We start from the raw sequence: 24,265 nt of genomic DNA, 5'->3' as shown, positions 1-24,265 counted from the left end.
ATAAAATAATCCATTTACACCTGAATTTTCCGGAGCACATCTATTTGGCAAAGCAAGTTTCACCTGCAGTGTTTATATTTGACTTTAAAGTACTCAGAAATATGGGAAAGGTATCTGGTAACTTGAAAATATTGACACATGATACATGTAGTCACTTCCCTGATTTTTAAGGAAGAGGAGGTGTAGGCTTCCCGAAGGAACTGCCAGGTGGTAGAAAGACCTTGTGCAATTCCCGTGGTACTGACTTAGAAGATTTCAGCCAAGAGAGGTGAAAAACCTTGCCTTCTGGCAAAGGAACCAGGAAGTCTGTGTCGCAGATGCTCGGGGACCTCGCTGTGAATGCCCAGAGCGGCTGAAGGACTGCAGAACAATGGATTTCCTGCCACAGGGCTGGCTGCTTGGGGACCTGTGTGGTGGCTCTCTGATGAATTTAGCGGTTGCCCTGGCACCCTGCCCTTCTGTCTCTTGTGCTTGCTGGCCTTCACTGCAGCTCTCTCTCTCCAAAGTCCAGAAGTTATTTTAGCAGCCATTTTTTTCTGGGTCTGTAGGAAGAAATCTAGCAAAACAATTTACTCAGAGCATTTGGAATTGAATGTAAGATCCTGTCTCAGAAACGGTTGCATTTTCAAAGCACTCTGGAAAGGAATAAGAGAGGAAGTATTCAACACTGGTAGAATTTAAGAGGAATAATATATAATTATTCCTCTTAACTTTAAGAGGAATAATATACAATGAAGATTTCCTACCACTTGGAGAAAAAGTGAAGGGTGTGTTCCTTATGGTTATCACTGTTATCATAAAATAGTTATTGTGGGTGGGGCATAGTGGGTCACTCCTGTAATCCTAGCACAGTGGGAAGCTGAGGAGGGAGGATTGCTTGAGACCAGGAGTTCCAGACCAGCCTAAGCAAGAGCAAGAGCAAGAGCAAGACCCCCAACTCTATAAAAAGTAGAAAATTTAGGTGAGTGTGGTGACACGTGCCTATAGTCCCAGCTACTTGGGAGGCTGAGGCAGGAGGATTGCTTGAACCCAGGAGTTGGGGATTTCAGTGAGCTATGATGTTGCCACTGTACTCTACCCAGGGCAACACAGCGAGACCCTTTCTCAAAAAAAAAAAAAAAAGTTATTCTGGCTGATTCAGTGTATTCAACTGTTTTCAATGTTTACGTTTATCATCTGAGTTTTTCTCCCCACTTCCCCACCAAAAGTCTTGCAAAGTAGGTACCACCATCACCATTTTATAGATGAAGGTTTAGTATATTATCTAGGCAGCAGATTTCAGCAGCAAAATTGTAATCACTTACTGTCTCTTCTCCATAAAACAAAGCACCAACCTATTAGCTGCATTCAGTACTTCTCACGAAGGATCCTTGAGTTGCACAGCCGCGGGGCGGGCGGGGCATTATATGAAATACAGTGTGAATGATGCCAATTTGGAGATTCTGCCTTTGTCTTCTGTGTTTACCATCTCTTTGAAGCCTTATCTCCACTCTTTTCCTATGTTTCAGCTGACAGAACTACTTATTGTTCCTTGAACAAAATCCACATGCTGCTGCCTCTGTGTTTTGCTTACATCAGTGGTTTTCTGATTTACCCATAGAATCCTTTCTTCAAGCAAAGTCTTGCATGGTTGTCTAATGCAGGGCTTCTCAACCTCAGCACTATTGATATTTTGGGCCAGATAATTCTTTGCTGGGAGGAACTGTCCTGTGCATTGTATTATAAGATGTTTATCAGCATCTTTGGCTGATAAACCCACTGGATTCCAGTAACACTCCCAGTTGCAACAACCAAAAATGTCTTCAAACATTGCCAAATGTTCCCCCAGGGAGGCAAAATTGCTCCCTGGTTGAGAGCATATCTAATGTGTAAAGCAGACCAGAGTGGAGCTGCTCTAGTTAGTAAAAGGGTGAGGGGCTTGGAGTCCACACAGCTTATTATCATCCTACTCCCCAACTCAGCCCCAGCCCCTGAATCAGCTTAATGGAACTCCAGGTTCTCCAAGGAGCACTGATTCATACACACCCAGCACATATACACACGCACACCAGAACCGCGAGCCCCATTTCTATCTATTAAAACCCTAAATGTCTTTCAAGGCCTAGGGCAAATCTTCCTCTTCTCCTAGTCTCCCAACTAAAATGTTCCTCCTTTAATCTACATAATATATTGAATTCTCTCTTATGGAACCTATCTCCCATGAATTATCACTATTTCTGTGCATCTTTTTCTACACGCCACCCTGCATAGCTCATTGTCTTGCAAGTTAGTTTGATGAAATAGCTGAGTCTTTAAGGATGAGTAAGAGTCCGCAGGAGGAAGAGGGAAGGAGAATATTCCAGATGTGAACACAGGCACAGAGGTGCAAAGCTGCAGGGCATGTTGAAGGCCCAGGATGTGATCTAATTCTTAAGAGAGGCATATAGAATGAGATAAAGAGGAGACAGGCAGATTAAAATCACACTGTGAATAATTGCATATGTCATGCTAAGGAGATTTGACTTTATCCTGTAGGAAATGGTAAGATTTTTTAAGGTAAAAAGAGGAAATGGTCAGAGCTGAACTTTGGAAAAAATAAATTTTGAGATAGTGTCTCCAATAGATTAAAAGGGCAAATAACCAAAAATAGAGACCAAGCTACAACAGTGTGTAATGGCAAAAATAGATAATGGGGCCAGTGTGAATGACCGTGGGCTAGAGTGAGATGTTTCAGAAGTATAATCTAAAAGTTTTTTTATGACTGAGTAGAGGTAAAATGTGAGTGAGTACAAATAACTAAAGATGACTTTAAGATTTTTAATTTGGGGAATGCCAATGGGAATGAGAGGACATACTGGAAGATGTACAGGTTTTGTCTGGGGAAAATGAAGATGAGTTCTTCATCAGACATGTTGAGTCAAAGGTACATAAGATGAGAAATTGACACTCAGGAATTTGCTCCTAAAGTTTCCAACCAGAGTGTTTGTCTTAGAAATAGAGCAGGAGTCATTCAAATACAGGATCTAATAGAGGCCATAGGTGCACATGAAGTTGTCCAGCGAGAGAGTGGAGAAAAAGATGAGGCAGCATTTCATAAGGGAACAGAAGGTGGGGATCCTGGAAGGGAGCCCCAGAAGGAGGGATGGAGAGAAAAGAGAAGCAGGAGACACCCACGGAATCAGCAGTGCACAGGCCGAGAGAAGGTGGTCAGCAGAATGAGACACTGTGGTCCAGGTAGCACGAGAAGAGGCCACTAGATATAGGAAAGAGGGGGTCACTGTTGGCCTTAAAGAAACGCTTTTGGTGGAGCGGAAGGTGAAGAAGGCCAACTGCAAAGATATGATAAAAAAATGGGGATGAAAAATTAGAGGTGGCAAATATAGAAGCATCGTGGTATGAAGAGAGGAAGAAAATACAGTAGTGGCTAGGAGGCTTTCAGATTGGGGAAAGACCCCTTTAGGAAGGGGAGACTTGAGTCTATCTGGGGGTGGAAGAGAAAGAACCAGAGGAAAAATTAAAGACACAGGGGAAGGGAAAGGCAAAGGATGAAGGGACGTCCTGGAAGAATTGGAGGAAGTAGATTTTCAAAAGGTAAGTGGAGGTGGGTAGGGGTGCTTGTGCCTATGAGCTAGGAGGTAATTTAGTCAAGGTGAAGATGAAAATCAGTTCAGTATTTTTAAACCACATTCTGGGGCCTAGGGAAAAAATGCTAGTTACATGTCAATCAAAATATTTCAAATATCATTGATCATCCAGCCAGAGCTGAAAAAGATGCATTTATGTTGGAACTAATCAAGAGGCTTATTCTTTTTTTTTTTTTATTTTTTTTCATTTTTGGAAGATTGATAGTGTTTGAAAAATGCCTTAGGATAGTGTGTGGAGATGGGAGGAGAGAGAGTGAAGGGGATGGAGTAGAAAAATCAGCCTCCAGGGTGTCCTAGAACCCCAGGCAAGAGGAAAGATGGCTCAGAGGGTGGCATTTCCAGGAAGGGAAAGGAAGGTAGGGAAGGGAGCTGTTTTGATGGGGAATCTGCTGGTAACTGAGAAAGCATGAAGTTGAAGCTTCCACTAAAGTGCAGAGATTTAAGGAGGGAACAACTTACAAAAAAACGTTCCTCAAATGAGATGACTATCAGATGTTCCAGTATTGTTTTGTCCTCCCTTCAATAATAATAGTTGTCTACATAATCTGACGTCTTTTTTACTTTCATTTAAGTCGTACCCAAACACCTTGCTTCTCTTTGTCACTTTTCACATCCCAGTGACCGTCATTCATGGTCTTTGTTGGGGCAGGTCCCAGCCAGGCGCTTTTCTAAAAGTATATATACGAGGTCTGTCCAGAAAGTACCCAGCCATTGTTAATATGATGAGAAAGGTTTGCACGACAGCGATGTAACCCGGCAACCAAGGAGAGTGGACTGGGATGTGGAGGCGTGAACAGTGACGCCTTCGCTGTACTGGTCAGTGGGGCGCTACACCCCGCTGAGTGAGCCTGTGTACTGTGTGGCCGTCGCATTCAAAATGGCTGAGCGAGTAAAGTGACAAATCTGCATCGAATTTTGCCTTAAGCTTGAACATGCCTCTGCAGAAACTATTCGGATGATTCGGAAGGCTCTCAGGGCCCGTGCAATGAGCGAAGCGCAAATAAAAGCATGGCATAAACACTTCAAAGATGGTCGAGAATCTGTTAAACATGGTTCATGTTCTAGAAGGCCTACAACAAGCAGAACACCTGAGAACATTGAATGGGTACGGGTTGGGTTAAGAGACACTGGGAGAACTGTGTAAAGTCCCAAGGTGTCTACTCTGAAGGGGACCGAGGCATCATTGTCCTAGGTACAATGTTTCTTGTGTCTTGTATCTTCTTCAATAAATGTCTCTATTTTTCATATTACATGGCTGGATACTTTCCGGACAGAACTTTTATACATACATAAAATCTCATTTAACCTTACTATAGTCCTGGGCAGTGACTACTATGATTTATCCCCATTTTACATCTGGAGAACTGAGGCACAGAGCAGTTAAGTGACTTTCTCAACAATACCCTGCTAGTAAGTGGTGGAATTTAGGATTTGAAGCCAGGCAACCCAGATGCAGAGGCTGCAGACTTAACTGCTGTCCATCTCGCCTCTCCATTCAAAGAGAAGAAATCCATTTAAATAGTAAACTCCTTTTTCCTGATTTGGCCTCTTTGCTACTAAATCACAGAATTATCCAACTGTAACAGCAAAAGAATTGCTTGTCGTTACAGGAAACCCTGAAACAGACGTAGATTCTGGCTGCAGCAGATACACCCTCAAGACTGATGGAACCCAATTCCCAAGCGGGTCGTCTGGAACGACAGTCGTCTACACGTGCGAGTTCATCAGTGCTTACGGAGCCAGAGGCAGTAAGAACATCAAAGTGACCTTCATCTCTGTGGGTAAGGACCCTTTCCTTAGAAATTTTAGCCATAAATGTGCTGCACCCTAAATAAGGGCTGCCAATCAACTGGAATGTCTATGAGCAAAATGAGCAGCGTCTTCTGTGGGAGTCAGGGTGTGGTTGGGGCCAGACAATGGGAGATAGAAGTGGGTTTCCCTCCCTGCCAATTTAAGTTCAGACGGAGGCTTTTTAAAATCAGGAAGGGTAGTGGTGGGACACAGTGAAGGACCCTGGGGCATAAGGCAGAAGGTGGCCTGGGAACTAGAATTTCACACTCAGGTTAGTCCTATTATCATTGAATGTGTAGGACAACGTCCTGAATGCCCCCTTCCCCAGAGCCCCATTCTCACCTTCTTGAATTCCAGCAGCCTGGCTCACTCCCTGCACCCCTCAACTACCCCCACCCCTGCCCTCCCATTCACCTCTTCTAGAGATAATGCTGCAGATAGCTTTAATAATCTGACACGTTGTGGTTATTTCACAGTGGAAACAAGTGGTTTTTAAGCTCTCAATCAGTTTAGTTAGGCCTCTTAGAAGTATCATTTCTCTTCCTATCATAAAGCATTATAATTTCATCCCATCTGCAAAAATGGGGCATTAAAACTTGTTCTTTCACCTGTCTTACAAAAATGAACTATTTAGATTAATCATCAGATCTCTTTTGAGCAATTTTAGAGGAAGGATTGACCAATCCTTGTCACTCTTGTTCACGTTTTCTGCTATCATGACTCAGTGTTTTTACAAAGATCAAGATTAGGCTGACGTGGGCCCACATAACCTTCAGGGTTAAACCGGGAGCGCAAAACTGCTCTCACTACAGAAAACCGCAAAGTGCTCAAAACACCCATGAGCTCTTCTAGGGCGATAATGTTTTCAGGTAAACCCAATCTTTCCTCAATTTACTCAATAGAAATTTGCCCCTATATGCAAAAACGGGACTTATTAGGGATGTATTTAGCCTTTGCTGAAAATCACCAGTTTGGTAGTTTGGAGCCTCATCTGAGAATCAAGAGAACCAAATTCAGGGTTCCACGAGCCTTTTTGTTTTCACTCTCAGAAATAGCTAAACCTTAGAGAGCCACCTCATGATCCCTTCAGCCAGCGAGGGTGATACAAGGACACATTAAACCTTGCTTGAATGACTTTGGGGCTGTGTCTGAGCAATCGAATCCCAACTTCTAAGAGGCACTATGGAAAGCCTTGATTTCTTTTGATTATGATGAAGAATGCGATTTTACGTTGATTAGAAAAGAAGGCCAGCGTCCATGGGCTCGAGACAGGAAGGTGTTCACTTATAGAAGTCCAAAGTGAAAGGCATCTTGAAGGTGCCAACCATGTAAATGCTATGCTCAGAGGGAAGTGGAAAGTTAGAACCAGAGGCAAAAATAGTGGGATGTTCATAAAAGCTTTGATATTTATAATGGTTTTATTAACATTTTTCAATGAATAATTTCTCACAGATCTATGAGGAACTTCTCAGAAAGAGGAGTACATATGTAGTAAAGTTAGTTATAATTCTAGTTATATATAAATAATTGTATTATGATAGTTACATAGTTTATAATTATAATGAAGATGCCCATACATCCTAGTTTGCCTGAGACAGTCCAGGTGTAATCATTTGGGAGCTACACCCTAGGATCCTCCTACTTAACGTAGTTATGGAATTCACTCTTTTCCTTATTAAGCACTGACTGTATACTAGATCCAGCACTGCGTGCTGAGATGCAAACACACAGAAGTCAAAGGCTTGCCCTTCAGCACTCATATTTTCATGGAGGAGAGATGTAGAAAGGGAGAAATTAATGTGCAATATGATATTATAAAAAAGTTTCTTAAAATTAAGAGCGGAGAATGAAGCTGTTCTGGGAACCCAGCGTTTCTTCTCCCTCAAGTTGCCACGGAAGAGGTTGCAGGGGAGCTGGGGTGAAGTCAACACTCCTAAGTTTGCACCCTTTTGCCCTGCTGATCATCAGGAGCTAATTCCAGCCCCGGAGGGGAAGTGCACGAGGTCCTGAGGCATGTGATGGAAATGAGTACAGTTCAGAGCACTACCGCGAACAGCCTAGACACAAGTAAAGCCCAGGAGCAGCAAGGTACCAATCCCGCATTGACACAAGTAGAGTCAGGACGGTCCATGTTCTCTATCTCTCTCTGAAATTTCACTCGTGTGTCAATATCACCAGAAAGACTAAACATTGGACTTGTTGTCGGTTTTGTTTTGTCTGTTTTGTTTGCATTTTTTCAGCCAACCTAACAATAACCCCGGACCCAATTTCTGTTTCTGAGGGACAAAACTTTTCTATAAAATGCATCAGTGATGTGAGTGACTATGATGAGGTGTATTGGAACACTTCTGCTGGAATTAAAATATATCAAAGATTTTATACCACAAGAAAGTATCTTCATGGAGCAGAGTCAGTACTGACAGTCAAGACCTCGACCAGGGAGTGGAACGGTGAGTGAAAGGCCGGACGCTGTATTGTGTTGTCTGGGCCCCTGGACACAAGCAATAATAGTTACCATCCCTGGAGGGTCTGCTCTTCATGATGTCTTTACATTTAATGCAACAGTCCTTTGGAGGGGGACGATGTCCTTATTCCCATTTTACAGATGGAGAAACTGAGGCTCAGAGAGGGTAATAACTATGCCTACGCTTAAACAACTCAAGTTGCAGAGCCAGGAATGGAACTAATCTCTCTGATTCCAGAGCCTGTGTTCTTGCTAGTAAGTGAAGAGGATCGTTTTTAAAAGGACTTTTACTGGCCTGTTGGGAGGGTTTCACTCAACTGTGGTATTAAGAAAACTAGTTAAAAATTTTGTATGTCTTTTTCCAATGAAGGAAACATTTTTATTTCCTATTTACCTCCATGCATTGTTGTGAGGAAATGCAAATCTTTGGGAGCAAAGAGGATTTGATAGAACTGCTGCTGTAATAGCTAACATTTATTGAGCCCTTACTATGTGATAGGCACTATGCTAAGTATTTATTTATTTATGTTTTTAGAGACAGAGTCTCATTCTGTTGCCCAGGCTAGAGTGCCGTGGCGTCAGCCTAGCTCACAGCAACCTCAAACTCCTGGGCTCAAGCAATCCTTCTGCCTCAGCCCCTCGAGTAGCTGGGACTACAGGCATGCACTACCATGCCCGGCTAATTTTTTGTATATACTTTAGTTGTTTGGCTAATTTCTTTCTATTTTTAGTAGAGACGGGGTCTCGCTCTTGCTCAGGCTGGTCTTGAACTCCTGAGCTCAAACGATACGCCCGCTTCGGCCTCCCAGAGTGCTAGGATTACAGGCTTGAGCCACCGCGCCCGGCCAATGCTAAGTATTTAAATGAATTAATTCATGTAAAAACAATAAACCTAGAGGATAGTGTTGTCATTATCCTCATTTTATAGATGAAAGAACTGAGACTGGAGGAGTTTAAGTAAATTACTGAAGATTATTTATCTGGTAAATGGCAGAGCCAGGATGCAAACCCAGTTTGCCTGGCTCCAGCGGCCAAGTCTTAACCACTCCACTCTGAAGACTTTCATTCACTACAAAGTTAACCTGTCTAGATTCTGCGAGTCCCATGTCATCTTTATTTTTTTGCATAAGACCTACCCAACATTGTAAAATAACTAGTTATTGTTTGGGCTGCACTTGGTAGTGTACAACCAGGAAATGGAAGTATTTTCCTCCCAGACTGACCTCAAACCTATGATGTCCAGTTGTTCTTCCCAACTACCAGGCAATAACCTAAGAGGAACTGTAGCTTTTCCAGTCACTTTAAACTATTAAAGAGTCCCATACTAGTTACTGAAAAAAATCCATTCTGATCTAAATCTTCTACACTTTCATTTTATATTCAATTTAAATTCCCCCTTCCTCCCAACAGAAATTAAAAGGAGTTTCTTTTCTCTCCTGTTCTACTTCTTTTCCCTCTGGCTAGCTGCCGCATCTGGCTTTTCCAGAGTTGGGGCACACAAAAGGAATGCAGAGAAAATTGAAGTGTCTTACTTAACTTCAGGGGCCATTATAATCTTGCTATGCTATCTCCATGGCAGCTGCCCAAATGGTGGCTTGTCCTCTGGTGCCATGCTGTCCTGGGACCTGAGGGGCCTGCTCACTTTGAGATGGGAAGAGAGGGGCATCGTGACACCACAATGCTCCATCAGGCTAAAACTTTCTTCAAACAATTCCCCATCCCTGCACACATCAAAATTCCCATTTATTCCTTGGGTTGCTGAAACAAACTTGGAGTCGGAATTGGAAACCTGGCTTGAAATCCTATTCTTCTGTATGACCTCGGATAAGCCACTTAATTCTATTTGAAAGTAAGTCCTTCCAATACATGGAGAACCGAGGAGGAGGCAAGCATATCAAGCATTTTCTTCTCTCGTGTCCAGAAAGTTGTGATGTGCCCTTACTCAGGCTCGAGAGGGAAAATTAAGCCTTTTCTTAACCTTCCCAGCAAATGCCTTTTAAGAACGATTACTTCATTCCATCTCATTTTTGTTTTTTTTTGTTTTTTTTTTTTTTTTTGAGACAGAGTCTTGCTCTGTTGCCCGGGCTAGAGTGAGTGCCATGGCGTCAGCCTAGCTCACAGCAACCTCAAACTCCTGGGCTCAAGCAATCCTTCTGCCTCAGCCTCCCGAGTAGCTGGGACTACAGGCATGCGCCACCATGCCCGGCTCATTTTTTCTATATATATATTTTTAGTTGTCCATATAATTTCTTTCTATTTTTAGTAGAGACGGGGTCTCGCTCTTGCTCAGGCTAGTCTCGAACTCCTGACCTCGAGCGATCCACCCGCCTCGGCCTCCCAGAGTGCTAGGATTACAGGCGTGAGCCACCACGCCCGGCCATCCATCTCATTTTTGCTTCCTTCCCCTCAGGAACCTATCACTGCATATTTAGATACAGCAATTCATACAGTATTGCAACCAAAGACGTCACTGTTCACCCGCTGCCTCTAGAGTCAAACATCATGGTGGATCCTTTGGAAGCCAGTGTTTTATGCAGCGGTTTCCATCACATCAAATGCTGCATAGAGGAGGATGAAGACTACAAAGTAACTTTCCACATGGGTTCCTTGTTCTTTCTTGCTGGTAAGATGCTGATTGCTGAATGGTTGGGGTATATTATTTCATATAGGTGAAGTCTGAAAACTTACTATTAAGAGAGAGAGCAAGAAACACTAGGACTATATCATCACAGACAGAATTAACAGAGCAGACTCCTACGAGCCTTCTGTTTTGCTTGTGGCTGGTGGGTCATTGGTTTGTGGCTAAATCTTGGGACTCTGTATGGGTGGAGCCCATTCTTTTTGGTGGGAGCTGTTGAAGACAGTATTAATATGCCTTCATAGGATTTCCACTTCTTCACTATGGCAGACTAGATATTCTGATAGTCTCTCTCTTGATGCTATAAAAGTGCCACAAAAATATTTTTAAATACATAATTGAGCATGTAAAAGAATAAGAGAAATAACCAAGCACCAAAAATGTAGAGGGAAAAAAAATAGAAATGAGACTTTAACTAATACTGAAACTTCCTTGTGAACATTTGTCAGTATCAGAAAGAAACCCAGAATCTTGGGTTTTAAGCCTTTGGAGGGCATGAAAGAAAATACTTTGCTCCCTAAGCAGTAGCTGAGGCATCCCCAACCAATTGGCATAGTATCAGAACCTTCAAAGGGTGATATGCTTGGTAAAAGAGTAGACTAGGAAAACAAAATCCATCTGCCAGAGTTGGGAGCATGTGGCCTCATCTCTGAGTTGACAAAAAGTTTCCCCTGAGAAGTATAATTGTCCTGCTGTCACCCAGGTTTGGAATTTGAATTTGTATTGCCTATGTGGCTCAGGAAGCTGAGCCCAGAGTTATCCACTGGTAGCACCCTATGGCATTTGGAAAAAAAAAAATACAGATTCTCTCTGGTAGACTGTGCCCTCAATCCAAATCCTTCAGGATTCCAAGAGATTAAGGTCAACCAAACATGAGCTCAAAACTCAAAATCTCAAAACACAGACACCTTCATGAGGGATTTACAAGCTCATTCATTCTTTCAGTAACTATTCTTAGGGACATGCTCAATGCAAGACACCATAGTAGGCAATGAGGTAAATATGTAAATATATAAAATCACATTAAAATGAATGTGGCACATTCCTGGGAAAAGTTTGGACAGGTTTATCCATATTGTATCATCTTAACAGAATCTGTGCGTTGGATACTCATATTGTGACCTAATTCTTTCGACATCTCTATTTTTTTAGTAAAAGAAGTTAATAGAAATCAAGTGTGCTACAAACACAATTTCAGTGCAAACTCAGTTTCCTGGTGTTCAAGAACGATTGATGTGTTCTGTCACTTTACCAATGCTGCTAACAATTCCGTCTGGAGCCAATCTATGAAGCTTAATCTGGTTCCGGGTAAGAGCACTTTAAATTACTTTAAAATGTTATCATCAGGAGCAGGGACTCCTTTATTCATTCGCTGTCTCATTCATCCATTCAATAAATATATGTTAGACACTTTCACTGTGGCAGGCCTTGGGCTCACCATGGGGGACTGAAAAGAAATAAATACATTCTGTGGCCTCCAGTCTCGGACCTACGGATAAAAAGCGTTATCACATATAATGTAGTAAGTGCAAACCCGGAGATGTGGGGGGTGGCAGGAAGAGGCCACCTGGTTATCTCTGCAGAGGTAGGTGAGGAGGAGGTGATCCAGAAGGCCTTGCAGATGAAACCGCACTTCTGCTGTGTCTGGGAGGCTAAGCAGTGCACCAGCAGGCACAGTGGACAGTACCCGTGTGAGGTTGAGATTCTTTTTTTATCTACTATCTTTTATTTTTTTTGAGACAGAGTCTCACTCTGTTGCCCGGGCTAGAGTGCCGTGGCATCAACCTAGCTCAAAGCAACCTCAAACTCCTGGGCTCAAGCGATCCTCCTGCCTCAGCCTCCTGAGTAGCTGGGACTACAGGCATGCGCCACCATGCCCGGCTAATTTTTTCTATATATATTTTTAGTTGCCCAGATAATTTGTTTCTATTTTTAGTAGAGACGGGGTCTCGCTCTTGCTCAGGCTGGTCTCGAACTCCTGACCTCAAGCGATCCTCCTGCCTCGGCCTCCCAGAGTACTAGGATCACAGGCGTGAGCCACCGCGCCTGGCCCGAGAGTCTTTTGAAGTTGCAGTAACGGCAGGATGTCCTTACTAGCACTCTTTTCCCGAGACAGGGCTACAGGAAAAGAACTGATCTCAGGAATAGACAACTGCCTTTCCCGTCCTTTGCTGTCACTGAGCCAATAAGCTCTTGCGTAGTGTCTTCAAGGTCAAAGGTCCTGACTTATGGAGACGTTTCTATCAAAGCCCACGCTGAAGAGCTCTCCTCGGTAGCAACAGAGGGGCAAGGGATAAATGATGACCCTGGGCTCCCACCATAAGCCACCCCCGCACCCCTCCTGGCTCTAAATCTTCCCAGTGACAGGACTCCGGGTGCAGGAAGCACCCACGGCTCTATCACTGAGCTTGTTTGAGGTTACTGAATAATTTGTGGTCATTCTCACACATGTTGGTAACTGGGTCCCGGACACCAAAGCAGGAAGCAATTTAGAGTCACTGTCCCCTGACCTGACCAATCACAGCCCCTTCCGGGTGCAGCAAAAGTCACTTCATCACTGTCCCTGCCCTCCTTCCCCTCATCTCAGCCCACACGTTTTATTCGCTCATCTTTATTCTTCCCTCTTTCTTTATACCAAATCTGGTTTCACTTCTGTTTCCCAGTAGAAATTACTTATTTTAAGATGTTATACAGTAGTTAAAATCACAATTAGTGCTAAATAGAAACGTTGATGATGGAGGGGTCTGCAGATTAGAGATTCTGCGTCAGGCGTCATTTCCCCTTTCCTGTCTGGTCATGAAGTGACATAGAGACACCTTGAAGGGAAACCAGAAGAAACAAATGCGTAAACATATCGATTAGAAGATTCAGGCCCGGGGTGCCTGGACTGTGGCAGTGCTTCCCAGCCCGGCTGTGCACTGCAATCCCCAGGGAAGCTTAGGAACCGCCCATGCCCGAATCCCAGCCCAGGAGATTCTGAGTTACTTAGCCCAGACACTGGCATTTTCAGCATCTTCCCAGGTGATTCTAACACGCCACAGATGAGCATCCCTAGATGAAGGCATAAATTCTGTTAGGAAAACCAAGAACAGATCACGGAAGTCAGGTTTGTATGGAGAGCAGGGAGGGGTTTTGGAAAATCATGGGCAAAATTAAGAAATTGGGTAACTCTGAAAAGGTCACGGAAAGTGAAGAGAAATACAAATTCAAACATCAAAATTCTACCTAGCCCTGACCCTACGTCCACTGTCTTTTCTCCTCCTGCAATTGTCGCTTGTATTTCTGTGTTCCCATCACAGGGGAGAACATCACATGCCAAAATGCCAGACTCGGTGTTGGGGAGCCCGGGAAAGTCGTGCAGAAGCTGTGCCAGTTCTCAAACGCGCCCAGCAGCGTGGGCGGCCCTGTGGGCGGGACCATCACGTACACATGTGTAGGCTCCCAGTGGACGGAGACGAGAAACAGCTGCATCTCTGCCCCCATCAATAGTCTGCTGCTGCTGGCCAAGGTGAGCCTTAAACCTTTGACTCTGAGCTTGTGGTGGGGAGCTCTGTCTGGAGCTCTATCAAATTTCTCAGCACTTAGGAAAGTGGGCTTTGGGATTATTTGTGTTGCTCCCCAAAGCTACTTTTATTTGCTTATTTCCAAAGGAGATGCAACCCTAGAAATGCTTAAGGATGCTTAAATTCAAATATGAAGGCAACAGAATATGTGCTCTCCTCTAGGATAAGATGGATATCTTAACTTTGACTTCTCAGTACTGTTAGGTCGAACCTTTTGCCTTTAAGACCCCTTCCCCCTTCCCCTTCCCCTTTGAGGGTTGGCCCAAACCTGGCTATAAAAGCCCCCGATGCCCGCCATTTCAGGGCTGATGCCATCTTGATGTCAGCCCATCTGCACGCAGATGCCCTCATAAACTTTTCTCCATCTACCTCGGCCTCATGCATTCCTCCCTCGGTGTTTCTAGAAAGTACCATGTGTCCAATTACCTCCAAGGTGCAGTGGAATCATCCTCTCTCTCATTGCTCCTTTTTGAATAATTTTGACAACAAGCAAATAGCTATAATCTTTTCAGACAGAGGAGCAATATAAAAAATAAGGTTCATCCATTAAAAACAATAGTTGGGTTTGGTGCTTTTATCGGTTTGAGCTCTTCTCACTCCTCGGGGGTAACTCATACTTCTGAAGAAGCAACTACCCTGCCTCGCTTACCTAGAATAGAGGTGACTGCTATGTAGCAGGGGAAAATTCCTTTCTTTCTAGCAAAATAAACAAATGTCACCTCTACACTTAATTTGTTGTGACTTAGAGACCCCTAAAATCTATGAGCTACAATAGATAAATACTGATTATGAAACTAGTGGGGTTATATCTAATGGTGACATCTTCAGACACCCAGCTCCAAATCCTCTCGCCACTGGAGGAAGAATTGAGAAAAAGGGGTAATATTTATTTGTGTATTATCTAATTATCTTCTGTCTCTCCTCTTGTCTCACACCAAATTCATTAAAGTATCTTCTATGTGGAAAGCATTATTGTAAGTGCTGTCAAGGTAAATGGGCCAAATAAGAACTTGGTCTCTGGCTTGATAAAGAATGTAATCTGATCGGGTAGTTACATACACATTAATTTTGGCTAGGATAAATCAAGAAATTCTGCTTGAAAAAGATGATATCTGACCTGGACCTTGGTGGATGAAACACAGAAGATATAAATTATCCTAATCAAGAAGGATAGATATTATAATTTGAACTCAATACAGTTTTAGTGAAGAAAGGATCATGCTGGTCCATCAAGCTCCATTTGATTTACCCATTCAGCAAAGATTTATTGGGCACTTACTATGTGCCAAGCTAAGGGACTTGTACTATATTAGGCATTATAGGATATGCAAAGGATATAAAGAAGAGTAACACATTGCCCACGTTGTTAAGGAGTTTATAATTTATTTGGAGTGATATTGAAATTAAAATGTGAGATGACATTACTGGAGATGTAACAGATGTAAAGTATGTTAAAAAAAAAAAACAAGTACTTTTGCATTCAAAGGAAGAAACTCCCCTGGGTTGGGACACTCCTCAAAGGCTTCCTATAGAAGATAGAATTTGAGCTCATTCTATTTACAAGTAGGTGTTAGAAAGTTAGGAACCAGAAGAGTAATCCTTATAGGTAGGATGACCATATAACCTATCATCCAAATGAGGACACATTTTGAGCATAAAAGAGGGCACTCTTAATAATCACACTGGGAGGAAAGATATAAACCAGAACTATCCCAGGAAAACTGGGAAGGGCGGTCACTGTAATGATGAGCTGGGAAACATGAAGAAAAGCAAAGAGTGGCAAATGTGCTTCCATGCAGATTACCCCAGTGAAAATTTTTCTCAACTTTAATTGAGTACAATGGAGTTCTCTAGCAATCACATCTATTTTCCCTTCCTATTCCAGTTAGGAAGGCAGGTGAACATAGGTTTCACTGTTCACCTTCTGTGTGAGGCCTTGTGTCAGATTCCATTCTGAAGAGCATGCACAGGTAGTTTGGGGATGAGTACATTATCTTACGGGGCATACTCATACTTGGCGGGAATGGAAAAAAAGGGAAACTACAGATCTGAGAGATTCTGTCTTAAATCGCTCAGCCAGGTTTGCTAGCTGGGATGATTGGCAAGTTGTCCGTTTTGGCTTCTGTTTTGCTAGGCTTTGATCAAGAGCCCCTCCCAGGACGAGAAGCTCCCTACGTACCTGAAGGATCTTTCTGTTAGCACAGACCAGGTGAAACATGAAATCCTCTCATCTCCTGGGAGCCTGGGAGCCATTATTAACATCCTCGATTTGCTCTCAACAGTGCCAATCCAAGTTAATTCAGAAATGATGAAGGTGAGTTGGCTTAAGCTTTGCAGGGGTTGTGGGTCTTGCCTTTCCACCCCCTCAGGACTTGTGTTCCAGAAACACGATTCCTCCCCATTGTGGCTTCTTCTCTGTCTTTTCCAGAGCGACACTCTGAACATTAGAGTCACCCATTCTGCCAGCTGCAGCTTTTAGGATATCAGGGAGTGTTTCCAGTATTTATTTTGGGAGCTTAAAAAGATTTCTTTAGTGAATCTCTGCTTTACTTTCTTCATTAAAACAGAGTGAATTCTCATCTGGTTTCCAGGAAAATCGGGAATTAAAGGTTTTCAGAATATGTGCAAGGTGAGATTTTCAAAGGTCTAGCACTAAACATGAACTTTGAAGACATCAGGGTTCTGAGAGGAAAAAGAATTTACCCAGAAGACTTCAAATGAAGGGACTTTAATGAAGGGGTACTATTCTATTTTGATGAAGGGGTACTTACAGAGGTGAAGCCAGGGTTAACAAACAAACAAACAAACAAGAAGTAATGAGGTACCCAGAGATCAGCAACATCACCAGCCCTCCAGTGAAAGGAGGGGAAATGATGCAGACAGAGCCCGGTGAGACCTAATGCCTTGGAGGGGAGACCAGTCCGCCGGAGCTTGGAAGGCCACAGCTGTGGCCGGAGCTGTGCTGAGGAGAAAGAGGACCAAGGGCAGGGGAAGTGGTGGGCAGCAGGGAAAATGTGTCTCAGCTTCTCTCTTCTCCCACCCTCCTATCTCCTGCCAATGCCTCCCATTGGCAGAGCCCAACCAGAGGCCAGCTGGCAACAAGCTTAGTGACAGAGTCCAAAGAGGTTATGTAAGTGTCCTAGGGCTGGTGCAACACATGACCACAAACTGGGTAGCTTGCAATGACAGAAATGTATTCTCTTCCAGTTCTGGAGGCTAGAAGTCTGAAATCAAGGGATCTGCAGGGCCAAGTCCCCTCCAAAGGCTCTAGAGGAGACTCCTCCTTTGCCTCTCCCAGCCACAAGGCACTCTGTGGCTTGTGACTGCATGACTCCAGTGTCTGCCTCTGTCTTCACATGGCCTTGTCTTCTCCATTTGTCTTCTCTTCTGTCTCTGTAAGAACATTTGTCACTGGATTTAGGGCCCACCCAGGTAATCCAGGATGGATTTAATTTAATTGCATCCACAAAGACTATTTATCCAAATAAGGTTACATTCACGGGGCTCGTGTATTAGGATATGTCATTGGGGGGCACCATTTCAAGCTTCTGTAGGGTTCATACTTCCAGAGAACAGAACAAGGCAAAGAAGGGCAGATACTTTATTTGAGGGGAGAGCCTGATTGGAAAATGGCAATCTCAAGTCTAGGGGAGAGAGAATTAAATTGTTTAGCACAAAATAAAGATGCCTTTGGCAACACTTGCATAGTTCATTCGATGCTCAGGATCTGAGAGTGTTTCCTGAGACTTCCTCACCCTTGCTGGTGAGATACCACTCAGCAAAAAGCCTGTACAGGCTTGAGATTTAAAACGAAAGACAAGAAATTAACAAAGATTTCTGCCAGCCTGCTGGATTGGCCTTAGTGATTGGGTGGGGTGGGAGAGTGTGCTTCTCACTGTCACTACTGTGAAGGTTTAATGGAGTCTCGCAGTCTTGGGGGCCCATCGTCTGCTAAGCTCTGCCATGAGAAGGCAGGTCACAGAGCCCCACTGCCTGTGATGCTTCCTTCTTCTCTTTTGTTTTCCTCTTCCCTGTACCCACTCAATCAGTTTCCAGGGAGATGTTGTTTTTCTCTTTTTTTATGATTGAAAGAATTGGGTTGGTTTGATCCCATGCCATGTCACTTACAGCACGTGCTCTTCACGATTAACATCATCCTCAACAAGCCCGTCCTGAGCACCTGGAAGGTTTTACAGCAGCAACAGACCGACCAGAGTTCACAGCTGCTGCACTCAGTGGAACGATTTTCCAGAGCACTACGGTTAGGAGATAACCCGTCCCTGTCCTTGTCCCAAGAGAATGTGCAGATGAGCAGCATGGTGATCAAACCTAGCCACCCCAAAACCTACGAACAGAGGTTCGTTTTCTCAGAGGCTGACCTTTGGGGCAACGTGGTCATTGACAAGCGCCAGCTGGGAAACTTGCAGCCAGATTCATCTATTGTCACCGTGGCTTTCCCAACTCTCCAAGCCATCCTTGCCCAGGATATTCAGAAAAGGAATTTTGCAAACAACTTAGTGATGACAACCACTATCAGCCACAACATAACCATGCCATTCAGGATTTCAATGACTTTTAAGAACATCGGCCCTTCACCTGGGGAAACAAAATGCGTCTTCTGGAACTTCAGCCTCGCCAACCACACGGGGGGGTGGGACAGCAGTGGGTGCCACGTTGAAGAAAGTAATGAGGACAATATCACCTGTATCTGTGACCACCTAACATCATTCTCCGTCCTCATGTCCCCTGACTCCCCAGACCCCGGCTCTCTGCTGGGGATACTACTGGATATCATTTCTTACATTGGGCTGGGCTTTTCCATCCTGAGCTTGGCGGCCTGTCTAGTGGTGGAGTCTGTCGTGTGGAAGTCAGTGACCAAGAACCGGACTTCCTATATGCGCCACGTCTGCATCGTGAACATTGCCGCCTCCCTTCTGGTGGCCGACACCTGGTTCATCGTGGTGGCCGCCATCCAAGACAGTCACTACGTGCTCTGCAGGACGGCCTGCGTGGCCGCCACCTTCTTCATCCACTTCTTCTACCTCAGCGGCTTCTTCTGGATGCTGACACTGGGCCTCATGCTGTTCTATCGCCTGGTTTTCATTCTGCACGAAGCGAGCAAGTCCACGCAGAAGGCCGTTGCCTTCTTTCTCGGCTACGGCTGCCCCCTCGCCATCTCCCTCATCACGGTGGGGGCCACCCAGCCACGGGACGTCTACACGAGGAAGGATATCTGTTGGCTCAACTGGGAGGACACCAAGGCCCTGCTGGCCTTCGTCATCCCGGCGCTGATCATTGTGGTCGTGAACGTGACCATCACGGTTGTGGTCATCACCAAGATCCTGAGGCCTTCCATCGGAGACAAGCCGTGCAAGCAGGAGAAGAGCAGCCTGTTCCAGATCGGCAAGAGCATCGGGGTCCTCACGCCACTCTTGGGGCTCACTTGGGGTTTTGGCCTTGCCACTGTGTTTCCGGGGACCAACCTGGTATTCCATATCATATTTGCCCTCCTCAATGCCTTCCAGGTGAGTTTTGCAATGCAGGGCTCTCAGGAAGTTTTTATTCCTGTGGGGAAAATTAATAACAGAAACACAAACAAGAGTAGGAATGGGGAATGATTTTAGTCCCGAGGAAGCTTTAGTCCTAAAGAGCAGTAATTATAAGAATTCAATGCAATAGAAAGGACACATTTCTCTGCTCCCACAGAACATCATACTTTCTATCACCTGCATTATAATTTAGTTGCAGAGGCCAGTCTCTTCTAAACGCCCTGATTATGCAAACACAGGAAAGGCGTGTTTCTATATTGGATTTTGCTATTTGTTCAAGATTATCTTGATGCAGTCTATTATCTTCTAAATGAAAATCCTGTCTTTGTGAGGACAGGGATTGCATCGTGCTTGTTCGTTACTGCATCCTTAGCACCTCACAGACACCTTGCACAGAGTAGGTTCTCAGTAATCATCTGAATGACATGAACGTTACATACTACATAGTAGGTTCTCTGGAAATATATGTTGAAAAATCAAAGAATGAAGGCCCTATGAATGTCAGAAAAATCTGCTCAATTATACTAAAAAAAAAAAAAAAAAGACATCTTCTTTGCTCTCCTGCAGCACATAACAAATTACAATGCAGACCAGCTCTTCATTAATAGAAGAGCTATCACAGAGGCACAGACAACAGGCTTTGGAGCACAAAGAAAGGGAGTGATTAATCCTGTTTCACCCAACAGAGAGGTGGTAAGAGTAGAAAAACCTGCCCAAGGATACAGGCCCCTGTGAGCTGGTGAGGAGGAGGGGGCTGGAGGTGAAACTGAGATATTACTTCCTGGATGCTTTTGACAAGGCCATATGAACCCTAATTTCTGCTACTGGGCCTGTGGTCCAAACTTTATGGCTCATATCTAATGACCTTCATGGCATGCCTCGGATGGAAGGAACTAATTATCCTACTCCAGGCCCCAATTCTCATCACAACCACGTGAGCGATACTGTAGACATAAGAGGTGTATTTAGTGGCATAACCAGCAGGCCCTATAGCTTACAACTGAAGGGAAATGGGGAACTAGAAAATATCCTCCCAACGTGATGACATTTAGAGCCCCTTGGCGTGGACCTGCTATCACGTACGTACTCATTCCATAAACTCGGACGGGAAAGAGCCAGTACAACTTCCACACCAGCTTAGCACTACTTCCTGTTTTACTGGACAACCAAATGTGATTAAAATGCACTTCTTCTTAATCTTTTTTTCAGGGATTATTCATTTTACTCTTTGGATGCCTGTGGGATTTGAAGGTAAGAACAATGGCAGTTTCATGCTTCTAGAAAAGTCTAAAGTGCTCGTGGTGTGTTTAAGTCGTGATAACTTCTTTTCAACAATGCAGGTACAGGAAGCTTTGCTGAATAAGTTTTCATTGTCCAGATGGTCTTCACAGCACTCCAAGGTAAACCCCTTCTCTGCAGGGACTTTCCGTCTTATATTCTCATGGGCTCCACTAGTAGGAAGAGGTAGAAAGTACTGAATTTTTACCTTGGGATTTTGGACAATGGGGCTGCGTACTTTGCATGCTCAAGCCCCGCTGCCCCCACAACTAGTGTTGGCATCGATTGTTCAGTTGCCTTTGCTTCTGCCTCATTCTGCCTGCTAAGCATGTCCATGGGTCTCCTGGTAGGATGCTACTCCACATCCTTAAATAGATATGTATGTAATTGATAATATAAACTTAAGGTTAAAATCAAACTTTCAATGAGAAATAATTTTCCGGGGGAATTCAAGGCAGCAGGGAAAACAATTTGAGGAATAATGACGATAGGATTTTCTATAGTTCATTTTGGAATATAGCTGTTGCCCTTGAACATATATGACTGCGATTCACATGTAGGAAGATACTAAAACCTTATTAAATAATAAAAGATGTATTTGAAGTTTATTTTTCTAATACAGATCGTAAGATTCTATTAATGAGATCTCAATGCAGCCTGAAGGGGTGAGGATAGAGATGTGGGCAGTGACCACTAGAGGGCGGCAAACCAACCTCCAACCTAGAAGTCAAAACAGCCTTGGTCTAACATGACAAGTAATTGCTTTGTGATTGACTTTGTTTCTCTCTTCAGTCAACATCCATAGGTTCATCCACGCCTGTGTTTTCTATGAGTTCTCCGATATCAAGAAGATTTAACAATTTGTTTGGTAAAACAGGTACGTTGTGGCCTCTAGGTGCTCCCTGGTTGACAGAACAAATTTGCTCTGATGGGGAGACTCGAGGCTGCTACTCCCCCACCCCCACTCGAGGCATCTACCTGACCTGGCCTCCTCGGGGGTCGAGCTCAAATATAGGCACTTGCTCACATTTTCATAAATCACCAAAAGGTGGGGACGGAGGGCAGCTGCCTTCAGTGAGCAACTAATAACTCACGAGGAGTAAGATTCAGATAATCTAGACAAGCCTTCGGAGAACTGACTGTCAAAATATCGGCCCTAAAGATGGAAACTGTAAATTGCTGACCCTGTCAAACACAGAGTTCTTTTCAACTTATGTTAAATAGGAGCCATGTTTCTGGGTTATGGTGCAGCAAAGAATATATTTAGAATATATTTAGAAAATTCTACTACAGGATCTCTGTAGATTTGTTTTCTTTTTTATGGAATGTGCTTGTTTTACACAATGGCATTTATGAAACTGTGCATGCATATATGAGGGACCATCCCAGTTAGCTATTCTATTCACAGTTAAATTTCTACCTTGGAGATGTGGCATAAATGCTATTAATGACTTCGGGCAATAAGTTTCAGCTATTCTGACAAATTAAAACCCCTGTTCCATGCCCCTATCTCCCACCCTGAGGAAAATAATCCCCAGAATTCCTTCCAGTATTTTGAAACTAAACATGTCTCACCAATGCAGAGTCTAGAAATGTGTCAATATTCCAGAACAAGGTTTTTCATATAAGAGAAAATTTGGGGAATGCCTACAACCATTAAAACTCCAGAGGACTTGGTGTTTTCTGCTTCAATTGGATACATTCCTCATGAAACTGGCAGACTTCTGCTTTTGATTTTGAAAGTCCCTGATTAGACCTATTGTGAAGTGATCCAATCTCCAGAGAGTGTATTAGAGCTATTGCACCTTGCTAGCACTGTCACTGGAACGTGTTTACTGCTTGCATGAAAATGAAAATAATGAAAGCACTGTTAGATAAGTCCACAGACTCAGAATTGCACAATATGTAAAGCCAATAAAATGTGTTCCTGGTTTCTGAATCAGTCAGAGGAAATTTGAAGTGCGTGCAAGCTCTGTTCCCAAGGTACCAAGGCCTGAGGTCCCTGGGCATTGCCACTGGATAGCCACTCAGGGTCATGAATGCAGCCCCCCTGGCCAGTTTGAGGGTTTCATAAGCACTGTAACTGTGGTTTATGTCATCAGCAGCCCCAAAGGTCCCCCCAGGCAATGATGGAAACCTTGTTAGCGGTGGCAGTTCTCCAGTCTGATGGTAGGGTGGGCACTTTGACCCTTCCCTCGCCCACCACACACTTCCTGCCCTCTCTCTGTGCACAGTCCCCACCACGCCGCAGACACGAGCCTGTGCAGTTGCTCTGCGGTTGCCTTCCTTGCTGCACTGATTCTCAGCACTTTTCTTGGCATTCCTGACTTCTGCTGCTTTTCTGGTCCTGCCTTTTCTTCCCCTGTAATTTTCTCTTTTCTTTCCTTTTCCAAACCTTTGCCTTCAGCGTATCCTCCAGGTCCCTCCCAAGAGCTTCCCCATAATTCCGGGGGGACCAGGGAGGTTCCCTCCCGCAGAAGTCCCCAGCCCCATGCATGTGTTGGCATGTGGAGAGGCTGCCCACCTGGGGGGCTTCCTGTCCTTTGTAGAAATCTGGCTGCTGGTATGATGTGACGTAGTTAGTGCTTGTCAGCCGCCCGCATGCATGAGAACGACAGCTCTGTTTGTTCTCCGGCACCCCTGGGTCTAGGGAGGAGGGCAGGCATGGGCGGTTTCCAGGCATGGCCACGCTTACCTGGCTCCTGGACCAGAGCTCCCCTGGCTTCATCAGGGGATGTTCACACCCCAAAGTCCACAAAGGCTTGACTTTAAGGCTGAGCTGCTCTGTTTTTCAGGAACGTATAATGTTTCCACCCCAGAAACAACGAGCTCCTCTGTGGAAAATTCATCTAGTGCGTATTCATTGCTCAACTAAGAACAGGAAAATCCAACCCATGTGACCTCTTGGGAACTGTGGATATGCTTTAAAAAAGGAGATCGCTCCAAAGCCACCAGTGACCTGCTGTCTGCACAGGTCTCTGGGAACAGATGCTGAAGAGACTTTTTCCTTAGGGAAGAGGCTTTCTTCTATAAAGACAGACTACAAGGAATTGTTATGTTTATTTTTGTTCCCCCACCCCCACCCCTTAATGTGATACTAAATATGTATAGTATTTAAGTGAAATGCAAATCCCCCAAGCCCAACTTCTCTGTCTATATTGTAATATAGAATTTTGAAAAGACATTTTTACTTTTCACACGATGGGCACAATGATAAGCTTTAATTAAAATAATAAGTAAGATTCTAGTACCTAGGAAATACTCCAGTGAATTCTAAGAAGGAAGGAAGGAAGAGAGGAAGGAAGGGAAGGAAGAGAGGGAGAGAGAGAGGGAAGAAGAAGAAAAAGAGAAAAAAGAAG

At 44.1% G+C, this 24,265-nt stretch overlaps 1 protein-coding gene across 1 annotated transcript in view; it reads left to right on the top strand.

Moving 5' to 3' along the window:
• Positions 1 to 24,036, top strand: part of ADGRF5 (adhesion G protein-coupled receptor F5) — a 98,536-nt gene extending 74,500 nt beyond the window's left edge. The window contains exons 11-22 of the mRNA XM_069488153.1: positions 5,234 to 5,404; positions 7,383 to 7,502; positions 7,655 to 7,864; positions 10,289 to 10,501; positions 11,669 to 11,824; positions 13,816 to 14,024; positions 16,214 to 16,393; positions 18,210 to 19,604; positions 20,838 to 20,879; positions 20,969 to 21,028; positions 21,699 to 21,783; positions 23,702 to 24,036. Of these exons, the coding sequence (XP_069344254.1) occupies positions 5,234 to 5,404; positions 7,383 to 7,502; positions 7,655 to 7,864; positions 10,289 to 10,501; positions 11,669 to 11,824; positions 13,816 to 14,024; positions 16,214 to 16,393; positions 18,210 to 19,604; positions 20,838 to 20,879; positions 20,969 to 21,028; positions 21,699 to 21,783; positions 23,702 to 23,781 (2,921 nt within the window). The 3' untranslated portion in view covers positions 23,782 to 24,036. The remainder of the gene's footprint in view (positions 1 to 5,233; positions 5,405 to 7,382; positions 7,503 to 7,654; positions 7,865 to 10,288; positions 10,502 to 11,668; positions 11,825 to 13,815; positions 14,025 to 16,213; positions 16,394 to 18,209; positions 19,605 to 20,837; positions 20,880 to 20,968; positions 21,029 to 21,698; positions 21,784 to 23,701) is intronic.
• The last annotated feature ends 229 nt before the right edge of the window (positions 24,037 to 24,265 follow it).

This window comes from Eulemur rufifrons, chromosome 15 (genome assembly GCF_041146395.1).
Source record: "Eulemur rufifrons isolate Redbay chromosome 15, OSU_ERuf_1, whole genome shotgun sequence".
Lineage (NCBI taxonomy): Eukaryota > Metazoa > Chordata > Mammalia > Primates > Lemuridae > Eulemur > Eulemur rufifrons.
The sequence above is the reverse complement of the archived record's forward strand: the minus strand, read 5'-3'. Positions and strand labels throughout refer to the sequence as shown.